Source organism: Nothoprocta perdicaria, unplaced genomic scaffold (assembly GCF_003342845.1).
Source record: "Nothoprocta perdicaria isolate Ctin4 unplaced genomic scaffold, notPer1 scaffold_117, whole genome shotgun sequence".
Taxonomy (NCBI): domain Eukaryota; kingdom Metazoa; phylum Chordata; class Aves; order Tinamiformes; family Tinamidae; genus Nothoprocta; species Nothoprocta perdicaria.
In genome coordinates, this window is record NW_020454283.1 from 1,348,733 (window position 1) to 1,367,869 (window position 19,137).

Consider the following 19,137-nt stretch of genomic DNA (forward strand, 5'->3'; position numbering starts at 1 on the left):
CTGGCGGCGGCGGCGGCGCGGGCGGCGGCGCGGGCGGGCGGCGCCTTTTGGCCGTAATAATAAATAAATAAATAAATAAATAAATAATGAATAAATAAATAAATAATAAAACTAAATGAGAAGCAAAGCGGGCATGTGCCGTTAAGGGTCGAGGTTTGGAGGGCAGGCCATGGCAAGCCTGGAGGGGCCTCGCTGACTCAGCAGCGATATTAAACACGAACGGGTTCGTGCCCCCGGCCTCCCGCGGCCTCCGCGGAGGCTGAGTCTCCCCGCGGGCCCCCGCGGCCGCAGTGAGCGCACGCACACAGCAAGCGGGAGTCCAGCATTTATTGGCATTTGCGTTTCCTTTCCCGCCCCGGCCCCGGGCACGGGGGCAGCTTTGGCAGCGGGAGGAAGCGGGAGCCGTTCCCGGCGGGAGCAGGCGGATGCGGGCCGGAGCCGGCGCGGGCCCTGCTCCACGCCCGGAGCCCGGTGCTCACCGCACACCCGGCAGCGTCGCCACTTACATTTTCTTTAAAAGAAGCCAATATACAGAGTATAAAGCACAATATTTACAACAGGACGGTAAACGGTTTCGTTTCCACACCAATCAGTAGTCTGGTTTCAGGTGTATAAAACAATTTTTTACATGAGCTGAGAGAAACGGAGGGAGGAAGTGACACAGCACGGGGAGCGAGGCATCCATACCTTCCATTTAAACACTTTAAATAATAAATAACCTCTTTTTTTGGCAGAACCGAGCTGCGTACACTTTAGCCACAGGCAATGTGTTTACGAGACTCAACGGCACGTTTCTGGTGAAACCACATTTTGCAGCGAGCGCGTCTGCTCACCAAGCTCCTCAGCACCCAAAACCCTTTCTAATAAATAACTTAAACAAAAAAAGGTAAAAAAAGAGACACTTTTAGGCCTTTTCATGTAAATCTGCTTGGGGATTGTCGGTTTGGCCCCTGCTCCTCCACGGAGGCCGCCTCCACGTCCAGCAGCAAACGGCGCCTCCGGCAGCCCCGGATCGGCTTGGTCGGAAAGGCAGCAGCTGGAACGGCTGCCAAAAAGGACACAACAAAAGCACGGGGCTTTTTCCAGCCCTTGGCTCACTTTTAAACCTGGAATTTTTAACACAAGGATATTACACCACAATGTTGACCGAAGCTTCAAGTTGAGCGTTCCGGTGACTTAACCCCAATGGAAAAAAACACATTTCCAAGCCTGCGCGTTGCCCTCCAGCCCGAGTCCTGAACCAGTGCAAGAGAATCCCAAATCCCAAAGAGAAAGGTGGAAAAGCCTCCGCAGGGCTCCGCAGCGCGGTGGGAAAAGCCTGGGGTTTTCCAGGGTCGCAGAGTCAAGCGGTCACCAAATGTTCCTCATCGCTCCTCCTGGCCGGCTCCTTCCGTGCGGCCGCCCGAAACCGCGCAGGAATCTGGAGTCTCCTCAAAGCACAAGCTGTTTTTCCAAGGAAATAGCTGTATTTGCTAACAGAAATCCATTTGCGCTTTAAAAACCTCTAATAAAAATAGAATATATACTGTGGTATTTATAAATACATTACACATTTAGCTTAGTTCAATTCCATTACATCCCACACCCCCACAAACGTTTTAAAACAATTTTGATTTTTTTTTTTCTGTCTTAACTACTGTGATAATTACTAAATCCTTGGGAAAAAAAAGGAAGTTTGTATCATATGGTTCTTTGGACGGTTTGGAACATGCATCCACAAAAGCGACTGCCGTTTGTGTACTGAAAACATTTTTATACAAATCCATTTTAGTAATTTGATCTATTAGTACACTGCTAACAAGCAAAAAAATTTGCTTCCTTGAAATCCCCCTTTTAAAAAATGAGAAACAATGAGGAGGGATTTTTTTTTCTCTGATTCGAAGTCTAAAAAAGTGTCAATGTGACACCACATTAAGAATAGAAAACAAAAATAAAGTATTTACAGCTTTACAAAGGAAAAACAACCCCCAAAAAGAAAAATCAAAGAGGTCATCAAAGTAATTTCCAGCATTTTTCACCATATTTCTCTGGCAAGTCCTCGATCCGGTTGCTGAACACAACCAGGTCCGGATGGCTGCGGGCTCCGGCAGCAGCATCCCTGGAAACTCAACTAGCCAGACACTTGCTGGGCAACTCCGGAGCCCGACCCTGCCCATCCCACCCGCGGGAGCTCCGGGGACAAAGCCCTCATGGAAACACCACCTTCCCCCAGCCCAGGCATGAAGAAAGCTCCAGCTTTTAAGTGGATTACATATGGTTATAACAAATAAAGACACCCACAACCACGGAACACCTACTACCGTATACATCACCCTGTTCCCAGCCCCTTGACTACAGTCCCACATGCCCTGTACGTACGAAGAACCCTCCGGCAGCAGCTCCCGGGAATCGGCGCTCCGAGGCCGCCCGTGTCTCCGCCCACGCCCGCTTCCCGTTCGCCTCCACTATCAATCCGAGACTTTTCTCCCCCACCTCGAGGGAGCAGCTCCTGCTTTCAGGAAGCTGTATCCCTAACCTCCACCGAAGGCTCCTAAAGCACTTCCAGACACTCGGCTTTGGCGGAAGGTTTCTCAGCTTTGGGAGAAACCCCATGGTTAGCAGCTGAAGTCCAGACTCGAGAGCCTTAGGAATACTTGAAGGAAAAAAAAACCATTATTTTTTTTTTCCGGTCCCCTCAAAGAAAAATATAATATCACAACAGCTATTTCTCACCCCCTGCCCACCCACCCCGACCCTGCAGCCTTAATGAACGTAACGCTTACCGCTTTGGCCATATAAAAACCGCCAGGAATGAGCACTTTGGAATCAGGTTTCTTTTCCCGAGAAAAGTTATACACGTCTACGCAACGAAGCAGGCTTTGGAAAAGCCACTAACTCACAACACAAGAACACAGGGCTCGATAGCCACTCTACGAATAACTGCACTATTGCAAACATCAAGGAAACCCCGGGAATATCCTTGAATCTCTTTGTACGGACGGAAATGGCTGGCGGATTCCCGTGGATCCGCAGGGATCCTTGCAGTTTACTCCGAAAAATCCAACGGGGCCCATGTGATGAGCACAGCCAAAAGCCCCGAGCACTGTGTCCAAGCAGAGGATGGACCCAAGCAGAGCCGAAGAGTCCATGAGGGAATGAGCAAACCTTTCCCGTCCCCGCCGAAACCCTCCGGCATGAATTGCACCCAGAAACGGCTCCGTTCGGAGGGGAGCTGCTTCCCTGGGTTTCCAGGTCAATTCCCAACGCCATTCCCTGGTTTCCAGGTCAACAGCAGAGGCTTGCAAACAAATCCCTGGACACCCAAAGCTTGGCTGCCTTCAGCCCCACAAGGTGCTTTCACCTGGCACGGTCCTGCCCAGCCTCAGCACTGCTGCTCCCGGACGGTTTTTAAGCATTTGGGCAGGAAATTGATAAATTTGGTTATTTCAGCTCACCTCTTGCAACCTTAGTTAACTGTACATAACTTTTAGGCAGCATTAATTGCACTTGGAAACTTGCCTAACATGAAGTGTATTGCCTTAGGTTTACACCCTGGTTTGACCTGGTTGAGGTGCTACAACCCCCCTAAAATAACCACCATGCCAGAGCTTCCTTCCTTAGCTTAGAAATCAGAGTTTCGGAGCTGCTTTCTCGGGTCTCCCAACTATGGAGCAACCGAGCAACTTCTCACAGAGAAAGCCCTGGCCCGGCGCCCCTCGTTCCAAGAGCAGCCGCTTGGGATCCGCTTCACTCCGAAGGGCTGCAGCCTTTTCCAAGGCTCAGCTCCGCGGGACAGCAGCGGCCTGACCCTCGCCCTGTGCCTTGGCTCTAGCAGAGCACGCCAGTTTATCCGCATTCTTTGATTATCCCGCTCTAGCCATCCTGAAAGCAGCGAGAAACAAAAAAATCCTCATTTTCTCCCGGTCAGCAACGTAAAATCAGCAACCACTACAGTAACAACAAGCCAGTGGGGAGCTGGAGGGCCGATCCCCTTCCTAACCCAACTGCTGGGAAGAAAGGTGCTGCGAGAAGCCGGGGAAGCTCCGCAGCGAAGGACCGAACGTGGGATCAGCCTCCCTTCGCCCGAAGCTACCGGGCGCAGCCCGGTGCGGACCCAACACCGGTATAAATAAGGCGAGCGCTTTTGTGTGTGGTTTATCGGTTTGCATAGTGGTTTATCGGTGATCGTCCCCCCCTCTGCCGCCGCCTGCTTTGCCACCGAGCTGAGACCTGCGGCACCGGCGCCCCCGGGGCTCAGGCTTAGCCCAGAGCCCGGGCAGCCTCCCAAGCTCCCTCGCCCGGAAAGGTGGAATGAAGAAATTCCTCTAAATACTGCGGAACTGCTTAATCCTAAAAGCTGTCTCTAAACCCGCTATTATTTTCTTTTAAAGGGTTTTCTGTTCAATTTGGAGGCATTCTTTTTTTTTTCTCTATTTTAATGCCAGACATTTTTAATTGTACCTGAATTGTCCTGGATTCACTTCCCAGTCTGCCAGGGCTCCTTTTGCCAATCAGTGCAGCAGTTCAATGAAACCATAAGCTTATTGAAATACCCAGAGCCTTTGCAGCACCAGTCTCTGCTGCTGCCAGATTTTTTTTATAGTATTTTTTTTTTTAAATATAAAAACACCTGCTGATAATATTCCACTGGAGCTCAAAGTGGCTCAGCTTGGGGCAAAGGCACAATTAAAACACTGTGTTTTCTTACAGGACTCTGCAGTTATGATTTGTATAACAGTAGAAATTTACAGCACCAATCCTTGGGTGGGGGGGATGCGTGTAGGAATGAGTCCTTAGAGACCCTGTGCACGGGCTTAAAAGTCTTTTTTTTTTCTTATTTTTCCTATTTTTTTCCTCCATCCACATGTCGTTTGTTAAGCTTTTCTTCGTTATTCCCTTTCGCTGGAACGAACGTCTATCCTGTATCAGCTGACCATGGGTTCCACATCGGCCTCTCTGTCCAACTCATCCTGAATTTCATCTGTGTTTCCTGAGTCGCTGCTGGCTACGGAGCTGGGAGACGGAGAATTCCTGCAGGGAAAGTTCAGAGATGGGCTGAGACAGAAGAAACAAATGCCAATAATGGGGAAGTAGAAAAGAAGTCCCTAAAGAAAAGGCTCTCTTGGTTGAACCAAGTTTCTTTTGAGACTGTTGCTTGGCCCTGAACAAGACCGCATCACCCAAATAGCGAACCTGTAGGCAAAATGACTGTAAAATGTCATTTTGCAGCTCTCCGAGGCACCACGGTGACCGCATCTTACCTGTCCGCAGAGCCTTTGATAAGTCTACGGCAGGTTTCCATCTGTACATCCAGGCCCCGTTTCATGCTGCACATTTCCATATACTCGTGAAGGTGGCGATTCATGTCGCTCTTGGCCGTGGCCAGCTCCAGCTGTGCCAAAGAAGAGCGTGAGGAACTGCGGGAGAGGCTAAAACCGCCCGAGACCAACCAGAAACCCCTGCAATGCACCCTAAAGCCCCACTGTACTCTGCAACGCTGTGTGAAGAGCATCTTGGAGCTCAACACTGTTCTTAAACCCCCTCTTGACCTGTTTGCCACTTGGTATATTTTTGTTGATATTCAGTACCTAAAGAAGGAAGGATCCAGGAAGAATAAAGCTGTTTATTCTGGCAATTTCATTGGGATTTCTTCTTAAAAAGCATTTTCCAGTGAGATGCTGGATATATAAGTCAATGGGGAAAAAAGTAATAGTGCATTTTTTATTCCCTGTCCTGAAAGGTTACAGATTTATGCTTACTCACTCATGGTGCTAGAGAGTTGTATTTAGAAAAAATCCCAAGAGTAAGAAAGAGGAAATCACTTTCGCCCTTTTACACACACACACACACATATATATATATATATGTATATATATGCACACACTGTGCTGTGTGTGCACGTGAACCAGAATAACCACACAGGATTTTCTTCCATGTAAAACCACCCCTATTTTCTCATGACTCATTTCCTTACCTCTATTTGTCCTATTGTTTCTTGGTATTCTTTGTCTCTTGTTTTAAAAAAAGACTCTGTTTCGTGGATCAAGTTCCCCAGATTTTCTTCCTGCAGGAGAAAGAAGGATACAGACTAATTAGGGAGCAATCACAAAAGGGCCCATGCATCACACAAACGAAGTTCAGCCAGCCTTTTTCTTTTTTTCTCTTACAGGGATTGTGCCGTTTTTCCCACAACAACCCAACGTTCCCAATTATTTCCTCGCCATATTATTTGCTGTCATTCCTTTGTAGCCATCGCATAGAGTTTGGGGTCTGTGTTACGCAGGTCACACACACAGCACCGTCTCACACCGTCAGAGGGACTGAATCAGCTGCTTTCTGCTCTAACCAGGTCACAATTCTTCCTTTCGTGTTATTACCTACCTCACTCTTTTCAGGAAAAAAAAATATGTTATCATCAGTTTGATGCAAGTGCCCTGCCGAGCATTAATTATGTCATCATCCTCTGGCCACATCTGGAGCAGCTTTATCAGGATCCCACCTGGGATCAACGTCAGGCTAACCAGCCCGTAGTAACGAGAATCCTTCCGCTTATCCTTTTATATGCAGAAGAGCTTTAAGGAGGAAGGTCATAAAAGCAGTGGCTAGGGCACTTGCAATAAGAACTTGAAAGGAATAAAGCCAGGAGAAGACTCAAGCATGTAAAGCACTGTGTTAAAAACCAGGCACAGGCTGAGCAGCCTTTATTCGGAATCTGCATCTACAAGACAAATCTACCCTTTCCTTGTATAATTTTCATTTAGAAGGATTTAAGCTTCTTAAAACCTTTAGGGTTTTTGCAGGGAAGGTCTGAGTGCTGCAATAGTCCTCTGATAGCAGTGCTTACACGGGCACACAGGGGTATATGCAAATAAACCTGTCACTAATGCCGGCGCGGAGCTGCACGAGACGGCGCTGAGCTCAGCGCAGCCTCCTGCTCTCCCAGATGATTCCCTTGGGAATCATCTCCGCTGTTTCCCTCCACGCCAGAGCGGGAACAGGCAGCACGACGGGCATTGAGGCAGCCCTGGCAGGCAGCACGAGGCGGGAGGCAGGAGCTTTGCTGCCTCAGCATCTTCACGCTGCAGCAGTGATGGAAGGAGGCAGGATTATTTCTCACCCGCTGCTGTTAGGCTGCGCAGTAATAAAATAATAACGTCGCATTTAAGATGGCCTGCACAAAGGCAGATCTTGCCGTTCACATCTCTCTCTAGCCCTGTTTAAAAAGGCTCGCAAGTCACTGCATGGGGCCACTGGTTGTCTTTGCATGGGATCCTAAGGATTCAAAGGAAGCTGTTTGTTATCCAGCAAAGGCAGGAGATGCCTATTGGCAGGGAAGATGGAAGCACAGGATTCACCAGTGCAGGAGCTCCCGGAGGTCTCCTGCAATACCAGCCTCTCTGTTTCTGGCAGGCTGTATTTAACATCCTTCAGGGACCACACTCCATGTATTTTTCTCCTCACCAAAAGGGCAGCACCATCCCCACGCCGCGTGCATCATTTCTGCACCAATAAAGGTGCGAATGGTGATCCCCAGGGAAAGCGGGATGCGGTGCAAAGGACGCAGAGCTTCAGCTACCTGACCGGCTGGGGTGGCAGGTTGCTCTGCAACAGTTAGTGCAGAGCAGATCCCTGGACACTGCTATTTGAAAACTCGTTTTGAGAGAGGAGAAGAAGAAGAAATGAAGTCTGGCAAATAAACCGATTGGACAGATTGCAAAGCAACCCTAAAGAGGGAGCGCTAAGAGGACTGGAAATCAAAGCAAGTTTGCCGGGCAATCTAGACCACCAGCCAAATGCCCAGAGGCTGAAATGGCTAAAAGAGCAGCTGGAGGATTCATTCCTATGGATGCGAGTCTAGGAAAACTCACCTCTCCCTGGAGGTCGATGGACGGATTGCAGTTTGTGAAGTCTTCCCAGAGAAGCAGCGTTTCTTCGTTCTCCTCCCACGTTAAACTATCGCAGTCATCATCAAAATCAAAGGTCTCACGTCTGTTGAGATGACGGGGGAAGAAAAGTGTCAGCAAAACCAATTCTAGCCCCGTTTCCCCACAGTGCCTCAATGTGCCTCAATGATCTTCTACAGTAAGAGGCTGTGAGAACAGAACGAAGGGGACAATCCGACTGTGGAAAACCTTGGAAGTTTTTAAGGACAGGCTGTGCCGCGGGCTCTCTGCCACCTCCCTGCACAACAAAGGGACCTTGGGAACATTCCCAGGCTGCACACACACTCCCAGCTTCCTCCTCCAGATGGTGCTGCAAGTTAGGCTCCCCTCTCCGCAAAACCACACACACGAAACCACCAAAAATCGCTTGAATTATTATTACTATTTTTTTTAATGTGTGGGAAAAGGAACCAAAAGGCAGTTTGAGAAGCTGTACAAGAAACAGGCACTGGAAGACTCCCTGCTGGCTCTCAGGCTGAAGCTTGGCCAACGTTTTCCCTGCGGCCCTTCCAAAATGTAGCTCCAAGGCAGCTATGCAAACAATGAAGATCCCCAAAAGAATGCACAGAAGAACGTCAATATTTATCGTGGAACTGGACAACAAGGATATCACTGAAGCCATTTACGACTAAGAACAAAGAGAGGCAGCAGCCTATAGCACCGCTACGAGGCCAGGGCTCCGCAGAAGGGCTGGATTTGCAACGAAGGAAAGCTTGGGAAGAGGCTGCATTTGCTGGTGGTTGCAGCAGGAGTAGCAGAGTCAAGCCCCAGTAGCTGCTGCTTGTCCTCACGAGGGACGTCCCACAGAGAGCTCGCCCGGCAGCCTGCCTGCTGTGGAGCATGGCATTCCTGCCTCCTTAGTTCACTTCCCTCGGAGCAGACAGCGGCTGGAACCCGCAGCTGAGCCCGGAACCGCCTTCCGCAGACCAAGGAGCTTCTCCAAAGAGGCAGCCCGTGACTTAGCTCAATCTGACCCCAAACAAACACACAACCCCCCGAGAACGCCTGGACAGAAGGGATTCTGCCCTGCACAACACAACTGGTTCCAATCAGCGCCTTTTTGCAGGAGTTATCCTTGTGAGCGGGCACAAGCTCTCCCCGCTCCAACAACAGTTTACTCGGGTCACAGAAATCATTCAAAATGACAGAAATCATTCAAAAATGACTGCATTCTGCCCAAGTTTTGCTAAATGCTTGGTTCTTCACTGGATAACGTGAAAGTTATTTTGATTTTCTGCTGGAGCAAGTGGTGTCTGCACACTCTTCCCTTCTACGCAAAGCGCCCAGGTGTACGTCAGGGAATCATCTTCAACAAGCCATGAACATTTATGGATGGTTCCTGATTCCCTCCTTGCTGCAATCAAGTACTAAAGTATACGAAAGTGCCCGTCTTTTAGTAACAAAGTTATTTTATTGGCAATTTAAGATGTTGCCTCTCCTCTCTTAATCGAAAAGATATCTGGTACTGCAACTGTGTAACTATGGCACAAGCAAGAACTGTCAGTTTGGATATGTTGTAAAATATTCACGAGCTCTATAATTATTGGCCAACTAGGATAGGGCAGGGAGGTAAAAATTTTATCAGTAAAATCAATAAATATCAGACTATCAGAGGCCAGGTTGAACAACGACACTAAAAGCTACAACTAACCCAGTGGATAAGCTGGAGCCTCTTGTTTTCCCTGTGAAAATTCAATGCACTATTTGCTGTCATCTTGAATTGCAGGGAAGAGATGGAAAATCTGCATTTACTACATTGAAATCCAGACGCTTTACTCGTGAAAAAGAAAACCGAGCCTGAGGAAGAAATAAGTGCTTAAAAACATCTAAAACCAGAGTGCTAATAAGAGGAGTTTGGGCAAAAAGCGTGCTTTCCTCCACACACGAAATCGAGGAGGAAAGGCCAAACGTACCCTCAAAATAGAAGTTTTGGCAACAGCTGACAGCAGAACAGCTAGCGATCCTCAGAGAATATCCTGTTTACGCCGAAGTAGTAAATGCCGCCCCGCTCTCCGTGGGAAAGCGCTGGGATCTGTCCCCTCTCGCGGCCCCTCTCTCGAGTTTTGGGAAAAATCCATCAGGATTCTTCCAGTGTGGGAATTGCAGCAGAGTTTGCAACACGGATACTCTTGGAATCTATAGGTTGTTGTCCACTGCTATAGGGATGGGTTTGCTGGGCATATCCGCTACTATTTGCCTACAACCCAATCAAGAAATCATGTGAAATAGGATAGGAGTTGGCTTTCATTTTGAACTGAGATTCAGTGACAAAGTGCTCGATTTCTATCCACCCAAATCAGCTGGGAAGTTCTAGAGATCTCATATTAAGCCAAACACTCAAATACTTCATACTTTTCCTGCACTACTTTTCTCTTGTTATTGGTACAAGCTGTAAAAAGGGGAGGTATATATGTAAAGAAATGTTTGACTATGTTCTTATATTCTCTATAGTCCCCACCTCATATAATGGAGAAATAAAGTTCAAAGAAAAAATGTTTTGTTAATCTTATTTGAATTTCCCGCGAACCTCTGAAAAAGCCCAAGGCTGGCTGTTTAGATTCAACTGACAGTCAACATGAGTTGAAGGAGAAGACACCTGGACTGGACGCCCCTGGAAATGTCTCAATATTAAGCTCTGCAATCCCATTTCAGAGTAGGCTTTCCCCCTGGGTGTGCAGGATACTCACAGCTGATTAAACATGCGCTTCATTTCGTCCGTGATGTTCAAAGAGCAGCTGACCTCGTCGTCAGAGAACCTGCTGTTGTCCCCATCCTGCTCGGAGAGGTCGTCGTCCGACGGTAGCTTGCGCTCCTTCTTCTTGGAGGCCACCTGAGGTGGAGAGAAGGGCAGTGACTGGGAGGTCGGGCTGAGGAGCTGCCCTGCGATGATGAGGAAGAGGGGGAGTCTCAGCGCGCGTAACTGCTCCTCAGCTCCCAGGTGATTCAATGAGGGTTAACGACAGAACTGCGCCTGCTGATGAGTGGTGGACACGGAGCGCAAGAAAGCCGTTCAGACGGGCCAAGAGCAAAGCAAGCTGCGCCCTGCACGGGCTCTGTCCATCGACAGCGCTCTGCGATCTACCGGAGAGCATGCAGAGGGTCGAATGAGAGAGGGGAGAAGCAGAAGCTGGCACGGGCAGCAGCCTTGAGAGCAGTGACAGAACTCTCCCCTCCTGCCAGCACCACCAGCCCGATGCTTCCACCATCAACCACCACCAATGGGCGCAGAAGAAACCTCTCTAGACAGTCTTCACTTGAGGGCCGTTCCCACCCCGTAACCAGAGGCTGCTAGTCTTCTATTTGAGAGAAGAAGGGTTAAACTGAGCTGTGGAAGGTCCTGGACAGCCCCAAAGAGGTCAGGTTTACAGATGTGTGGAGAGAGCTCAAGTGGTACTGCAGAAAAGAACATAGAGGCTGGTGCCTTCACCTGAGGGTTGCAGACATCACAGGATTCACTGAGGTTTACAGATGGAGCCACACACACACTGCCCTTCCAAACCACCCTAGCTTCGCACTAATTGGCAAGTCAGCCATCCCTTATAGGTATCAAACTCCACAGCAATCATTTTAACCGCTGCATGCTTGACCAGAAGGTTGCTTTGCAGTTGCCATTGGGCAGAAAGACAGAGCAAGTCTCGTTAAAGAGAAGGAGGAACCGCTAGAAAAACGCAGGGGCTCAACATGCAAGAAAACACAATTATCTCCAAGTTGGATATTTGTATCTATTTCTGGGTATAAAACCCAGGAAACATTCAGGTAACTTTACAAGAGCCAAAAAGCACAACCAGGAAGAGACCACAACCATATTTACAGTGCTTTTGTGTCCAGCGTTCAGCCCAACACACCCTCCATGGCATCATTCCACAGAAAAACAAAAATAATCAGACTTATTCAAAGACTGAGCAAGACACATTGAGATCAAAGTGGAAAGAAGGCGGGTTAATCACAGCTGAACGTGCAGTCAGGACACAGGAGCAACCGCATTCGGAGCTACAGGTTCGTTCTGTAGAACTGCACCCGCTCACTTCTCGAGCGGATGACGTGACTCCCTCCAGCGAGCGCTGGCTTGAACAGAAATAGCGAAAGGAAAGCCAACTGTGAGACTTTATTCTGGTCTCACCAAGTAACCACAGTTCCCCACCACAGAAGTGTTATTTCTGGTCACGGAGCCCAAGTCAGAAATAAGAACTTTTGGATGACAGGTCTACGGGCTTAAAAGCTCTTGCCTCTGAGGGAAACAGGTGTGATGAAGCCATTTAAACAAACACAGAGCCCTATATATATATATTTTTTTTTCCTGTGTTCCTTGCAGACTAGCATCAGTCTGTTTCAGAGGTCATCTTGAGACTTTATTTTAAACTCTGAATTTTGAGATCTCAGTGCTGCAGCAGTGTCTGTAGATCAGAGCTACACTCCGAAACTGAGGGAGAAAATCCACTTATTTAGGGAAACCTCAGCAAGTGGAGAACGGCCTGGGCCACCTTCCTCAGCGCTGCTCCCTCTTGTCCCCTGACACTTGTCCTGCCCTGGCGAAAATTCCCGGCCTAATCACCTGGAATATCTTGGACACGTCTTCCGAGTTGCGCTGCTGCGCTACATCGCACAGCTTGGCTGTGATATCGATTCGCCGACAGATGTCCATGTCCACCTTCATGGCCTTTTCTTGAATCTTTGTGTCCAGGTCTGTCATGGGCTGCAGGAAGGACAGTAGGGATTATCTTCTATTATTATACAGTTCAGGAAAGAGGAGATACCCCACAGTATCTCTCTAACCCCAGGCTACACCAGTCTTAAATAATATTAAACCTTGTTGTCCGGGAAGGGCAGTACACGGAGAGCCTCCACAGGCAGGCTCAGCAACTGAGGATTAACACTTGTATCCAACTCCAATGGAATTTCTATTCTGAGAATGACACAGGAAAACTTATATTCACCCCCACCTCCCCCCCCAAAAAAAACCCAGATTTGGCAAAAATGATTTTTTATAAGTCAATAAAATAAAGTTTTAAATTTAAGGAAAAACAGAAGAAAACTAACTTGTTGAGTGAGTACAGAATGAAATCTAAAATCTGATGAAAACTCATCGCTTCCCTATTCCAAAAAGGAAAAAAATGTGTCTGCAAGGAGAATTTGCTCTCAAAACAGAGCCCAGGGTACAGGGTAACTACTTCACTCTTGGTATAATCAAAAGAGATCCATGAAAGCCTGCAGCACAAAAAATAATACTCACATTGACATTAAGCTGCCTTCCAACCCAGCAAAAAAAATCTACACAAAAAATATTTTGTACTGCTTCACACGGGGCAGCAATTATAAACATTATTTATAAGAGATATTACCCTCTCATAGACACTACTGTTGGCTCCTTATGGAGTAATGTTGTCATGTAAAAAGGGTATTTTGCAGCCTAGAAAAAGCGCTCCCTTGGGAAGCGTCACCTCAGTGACTAGGCACCCCTTCCACTTGGGCAAGAAAGGCAGAAAACCCCTCTGCAGAGCAGAGAATTCTTTTAATTACTAAATCCTCTTATGAAGAAAGAAAAAGGGGGGCTGTTTGTTTTATTTCATTAAGTTTTTGACAGGGTTCTCCAGCTCATGTCGAGCACCTTGGGACAAGTCCGGGGGCTTTCTGTCTTTCAGACCCGCCGTGAAAAAGGCATTCCCGAAGTGTTTCCCGAAGGCATTCCTGAGGGGTTCAGTCCCACTGGAACACTAAGCTCTACCTCACTGACTGATGAGGTAATAGTGATTATGAACAGGGAGGAAGGCGTCCGTCCCACTGTTTGCTATTTCTCCACGCTTAAGCAGTGGGATTAGGAACAGGCATCCGCGCTGCTTCCCACGGGTGCTCCTGCACCTTGCGGAGTCTGCAAAACCCAAGCCCTTGCTCAGGCTGAGGAGGGTGCTGGCGTTCACCACCCCGCCTTTCGTCCACACTGACTAACGTTTCCTCCTCAATCAAATAAAAACCACAACGGGGACGTAGCCCTGACGTCTCTCTCCCTTGCAGGGACGTAGCCCTGACGTGCTTCGCCCTCGCACGCTGCTCCTGAGCTGGTGTAACCCCCTGAAACACCGAAGGAAGCGCCAGGGAACCGCTGGCTTCTCCACGGACAGACCTAGCGGCCCCATGAGACCACATGTGAAAATGGAGCGTGGGCCCTGCAGGCTTCTGTGAGCGCGAAGGAAACAGCTCTGATTAAATAAAACAAAATCACAGGCTCAATAAACATAATAAAGGATCCTCATTAGCCAGCTGGCATGAGCAGTGCTTCCATTTCACAGGGAAAGGCACCTTCCTTAACACTCACCTGGCTTGTTTTTCTATATACCTGCCCGAGTAGATTTTCTCAAGGACAAGACTGTTCTCCTGTCACATCGTAACAGATCTCCGGGTTTTGAAGGAAAGTAGGTATGTGATATGAGCGAACTCCCGAGAAAACAGGGTTATTTTTGTCATTTTCTTTCCATCTTTGTTTTAATTTAAGGTAGAAGCAGCTCTGGAAACCAACCAGGGTCCGAACTAATGACGCTTGGTCCGACTCATCAGAGCTTTCAGAGTTGGAAATTCTGTTTTTAACCCGAGTTTCTTGCGCAATTCAGAGCAACCCCCCCATCGGAAGTCCCAAAGGCTGCACGGCGCCCCAGCCTTTCCTCCTAACGGGTCGGCTCTCTGGTATTTCCTTCTCCGTGGCTGCGGATTTGAAGGCCAGCTGTGGGGAACGGGGAGGGAGGGCAGAGTCCAGCTTGTGGGCTAAGCAGCAAGTTAATGCATCTCTGCACAGCCCGCACGGGAAGCAGGGCCAGGGGAGGTCTGCCTGATGCATTAGAGCAGAGAGGCAGCCGTAACCACCTACCAAGCAGCGCTCGCTAAGACACAACCTCTTTATGAATGAAGGCGCTGGCGGGAGGTACGCGGGAGGCGGGAGCCGCCGCGCCGCTCCCTGGGTACTTACATCACTCATCAGACCCTTAAAGACCACGAGCTCGGCCTTGAGGCGCTCCATCTTTGCATTCAGCTCCTCCTGCAGGGCTTCCGCTTCCTGCGCCTCCTGCAAGGGAAAGCAGGAGCTCAGAGGGGACGGGGAGCTCCAGGAGGGCTCCTAAGGGCCGTCACCACCCTCTCCCTTTTGCTTTGTCGGGAAGCTGGGCGCCTTCCCGCTCCGCCGGGCTCACGCCATCCCGCCGCGAGGGCCAAGGAGGCTCTTCACACAAGGACCAGCTTTGTTGCCGAGGCCACCGGCACGTTGAAAGGTGACAGCAGAAGGTGTGTGACGTCCCGCACGGCGGCTCGAAGGACGCAGTGCACGCGCTGGTCAAACCTACCTCCCGCAGGGTTTCCACCAAAGATTCCAGGCTCATCCTTCTAGTCACTTCCTCTTCCCACCTGAAAGAGGAAACGTGCAATCCAAGCGTTAGCCGTAGGGGGAGGAAGAGGAAAAGGAGGAAAAGATCAAGGCACAAGTCGCCCGGTAGCCGCGGGACGATGACGGCTGTTTCGGAGGCCAGGCGGATCCTCCTCGCTCGCACATCCTCCAGCATGAACCAGGGTCTACCAGAGAAGCTGGGCCAGCTTTAGTGGGAAGGAGGCTGATCCCTGTCCTTTGGGGCTTTATTGGGTTGCAGATCACAAATGGGATACGTTTGGTACAACCTTGGGTTGTGAAGCACGCAAATCTGAGCGTTCGGAGTCCATCCAAGCCCTACTATTCACTTGTTTGGTCTGACTGATTCATGCCTTGAGCTGCCTCCTACATCTCAGGTCCCCACAGGGCTCGGCCCGTTCCCAGCACCGCGGCTGCTCCTGGGTGCAGACTGCTGCCTACCCGAGGCAGGAGAGCATCACAGAGATCAGAATTGTATAATTAAGCACCACAATAACGCGTTATTATGTTGGTGTTCAGTGCTGGATTAAGCATACAAGTACCCGGCAGTCCATCCCTCTGTTCAACAGTGGCAAAATCTGGGTCTGGAAACATATTAAACCATAACGTTCTTGAAAATGCATGTTGAAATCTGCCAAAAGCCTCATTTACACCTCATATTTCCAAAATTACACAGAAACGCGGTGACACCCGCGCTCAGATATTCCCATTCTCACGTCCACCAGCAGCTTCACGCTCCTCGGTGTCTCTCAGCACTCCACGGGCAAATCAAACCCCGTCCCAGGGCAGTGGGGCAGCTCCAGGAGAGGCCCCTGGACGTGCCGCACGTGCCGGGATCACGGGCCGCCTCCACCAGCTCCTTCCTGCCATTGTGCTGCAGGAATGGCCAACACCAGCCACCCAACAGGAACCCTGCACCGCGCAGCTGCGTTTGCATTCACACCCGACGTCTCGTTATGCAGTTTTTTTTCCCCAGCAATGATTTATTACCCAGCAGAGCAAAATATTTGGGCTCCAATTTGCATTTGTCATCAAACGCTGCAGCTTGCATTTCAATGGCCTACTTGTATGCTGCCTACTAATTACCTTACGTTCCTGTAAAAATAGTAACTCCATTCCTCAGGCTTTAATATCAAAGCCAAGAAGGTGAAATTACTTAAAGGCATCGATTGCATTCACAATCTGGGAGATGGTCTCCTTCTGGTGCAGGAGGAGCGTTGCGTGGCTTTCATCAGTCCTTCTGGTCTCCCTGTCAGCAGGCTGTCGTTTATGGATTTAAGTCAAAGCACACATTGCAAAAATGGATATGCAGCTTCTGGAGCTTTTAGCTGTTGGAACGGACCATGCTGGCTGCACTCGGGTTATCTGCTCTTCCCTGCACCCCTGCAGCGCGCTGGGCGTTCTGCACAGAGGGATGTGCTTTGGGAAAACGTTGCATCCATATATTTTTCCTGGATACGCCAGGAATTCCTCCTCTGGGCAGCTGCCACATCCTGCATCTCCAGGTCTGCAGCGACTACCCCTCCTCACCAGCAAGAGCTGCAGTCACTTCATTGCTCCTGCCAGTTACGACGAGTTTCACAGAGCAGCGATTTGCAGCCTTAATTTCCTCCTCTCTGACGCGACACGGGATCGGGATCGTGGGGAGAGCAGGGGGAGGATGCCACCTCCTACACACACGGAGCAGAGTTTCTCTGTTCCTCTTAGTTACAGGGACCATAAAGCAATTAGGCCATTTTGAATCAAAAAGCTGACATGGGACAGAAGTTGGACCAACACAAAGGGTCCCGCTCATCCCGAACATCAGCTCCTTAACCCTCGGGCTGCATCCCGGCCACCTACCCGCCACCAGGCTGATTGCCCCATTTAACACTAAGGCCCTCAATCTTCCTTTCTCCTCCCACTCCAGCCTTCACAGACCATCTGCAGGGAAGCGAGGGGGAAAAGGAGGAGCGGAAGGGGAAGGACGACGACGAAACGGGAGGCGAATTCAGCTCTAGCTTCCCAGCGCGTGAGACCACAGGAAAAGTGCTCGTTCATTCGCTCATGCCGGACTTGGCTCTGCCACACAAGGCTGTAGAAGGGCCCTTGGCTCCCAAGGAGAAGCTAACGTGGGAGCCGGCTGCCTCTTCCAGGGGCTCCGGCATGGCAGCCTGCATCTCCAGCCAGGCAGCGGCTCTCCGAGGCCGGTGGACACTTATTTCTTGGCTCACACAGGCACCAACTGCCGAGATTTCCAGCTCTATCCAAACGCCTTTCCAGACCCGGAAAGGCAAACGTCAAAACACACCAATTGGGGGGGGGTTAATTATTTTCTTTACTTTCTTTTATCTTTCCCCAGGAGGAGAAAGGCTCGAGCTCAGTTTCGAACCCACCGAAGCTTTTTGCCCCCCACCCCATCTTTCCCACGGACCAAGGGTCTTTTTCTTAAAACCACAGCCATAAAAGCAGCCCGCATTACATTGACTCACCAACACGAGGGTTGGTCTAAGCCTCAAAAATTATGGCTCTACTCCCCCTTTTCTAGCTGTGACTTATTACATTCCTGCTGCGTTCAGTCACCGCAGCGCGGGGCCCCAAAGTACATTTGCCCTCATGTGACTAAGAGCAAGTGTCTTGCATAGCTCCGAGCAGAACAAAGGCCGCTTGCTTTCTTTAAAGGCAATAGTTACATTACAAGGCTATGAGAGCAACAAAACACATGAAGAGTCAAGCTCGGATTAATGTTGCTTAAAGCAGTATCCTGGTCACAGGATGAGTCACACCACAAACTTTGCGTTTCCTTTGAAATTGCAACAGGAGCTCTGAGATCATCAGCTCCAACCATCTCCTGGCGAGCTGCAGAGTGGATGGAGACCTGCAGGAAGAGGTAGGAGCCTTGAAAAAGTCTCCAAACCTCCAGGCAGTCCGGGGGCTTAAGCAGAGCCATGCGGGCAAAATGATTAATGTCCGAGTCACTTTCTGAGTCCCCGAGTACCCGCATGGATGAACATGAAGATCTTCCTTTCTTCTCTACCAACACATCATCAGATCAAACGGGAGAACTGATAGCAGAGAGAAGTGCCATTGCAGCAGATTCAGAAAATGCCTTGGAAATGAGGAATTTAGTTTTAGAGAAGTTTGTCTCTCAGAAATTTGTTCAATAATTTTCTTTTTTGAAAAAAAAAAACAAAACCCAAGAAATCAGGGCTTTTATCTTCAAGACAGTATCAAGGCAGCAGGCACTAGGCTTACAAATTAAGCTAGCTATAGCTTAACACTATAGTTCAGCACTTTAAACTCCCTCTCATCACAGCAGGCAGACACAAACAGACTGGTGTCAGGCATCAATAACCATCTAGAGCACTACTTTCTACATTAGAAACAGTGTTCTTCAAATAGGCAAATATTTCTCAAGAATTAAAAGAGATTTTTTTCTCCATAAGAAACTCTTTAGGAAGCAAGGCTCTTTTTCCCAGTAGCTTTCCACGGAGTCATGCTGGGGAAGGAGCCGAGATGCACAGAACATCTTTACCATGGAACCCGGTGAAGAACCAAGTCCTTCACTTCGTTTTGCTGAGCTTGGTCCATCTGTCCCCCAGTTTCTGGTGAGGAGCCAACAGAAAGGAAAACCCTAACAGCTCCAAGTGCTTAAATGCACGGTAGGAAACAGAGGCGTCACCTCCAACAACTGCTGTAACTGCTCGTGAAAACACCAGCTGCTAAAGATGTCCCAAATATGAATATATTGAAGTGAGGCGCTGTGCTGCTCCGGGAGGCAGTGCCCGGTCTCTCCTCGCGTGCTAGGACACCACGAGGGCCTCTTGGTACGAGATGCACCAAGCCCTGCTC

The 19,137-nt window shown here is 49.3% G+C and overlaps 2 protein-coding genes across 2 annotated transcripts in view; both read right to left on the reverse strand.

The window, feature by feature from the left end:
* Positions 1-2,774, reverse strand: part of ALDH4A1 (aldehyde dehydrogenase 4 family member A1) — a 7,101-nt gene extending 4,327 nt beyond the window's left edge. The window contains exon 1 of the mRNA XM_026053572.1: positions 2,763-2,774. Coding sequence (XP_025909357.1) covers positions 2,763-2,774 — 12 coding nt within the window. The remainder of the gene's footprint in view (positions 1-2,762) is intronic.
* A 1,527-nt stretch (positions 2,775-4,301) lies between these two features.
* IFFO2 (intermediate filament family orphan 2) overlaps positions 4,302-19,137 on the reverse strand; it is a gene marked incomplete at its 5' end in the record, with an annotated part of 28,727 nt that continues 13,891 nt past the window's right edge. The window contains 8 exons of the mRNA XM_026053573.1: positions 4,302-5,010; positions 5,241-5,371; positions 5,954-6,043; positions 7,848-7,968; positions 10,610-10,752; positions 12,475-12,615; positions 14,878-14,973; positions 15,248-15,308. Of these exons, the coding sequence (XP_025909358.1) occupies positions 4,905-5,010; positions 5,241-5,371; positions 5,954-6,043; positions 7,848-7,968; positions 10,610-10,752; positions 12,475-12,615; positions 14,878-14,973; positions 15,248-15,308 (889 nt within the window). The remainder of the gene's footprint in view (positions 5,011-5,240; positions 5,372-5,953; positions 6,044-7,847; positions 7,969-10,609; positions 10,753-12,474; positions 12,616-14,877; positions 14,974-15,247; positions 15,309-19,137) is intronic.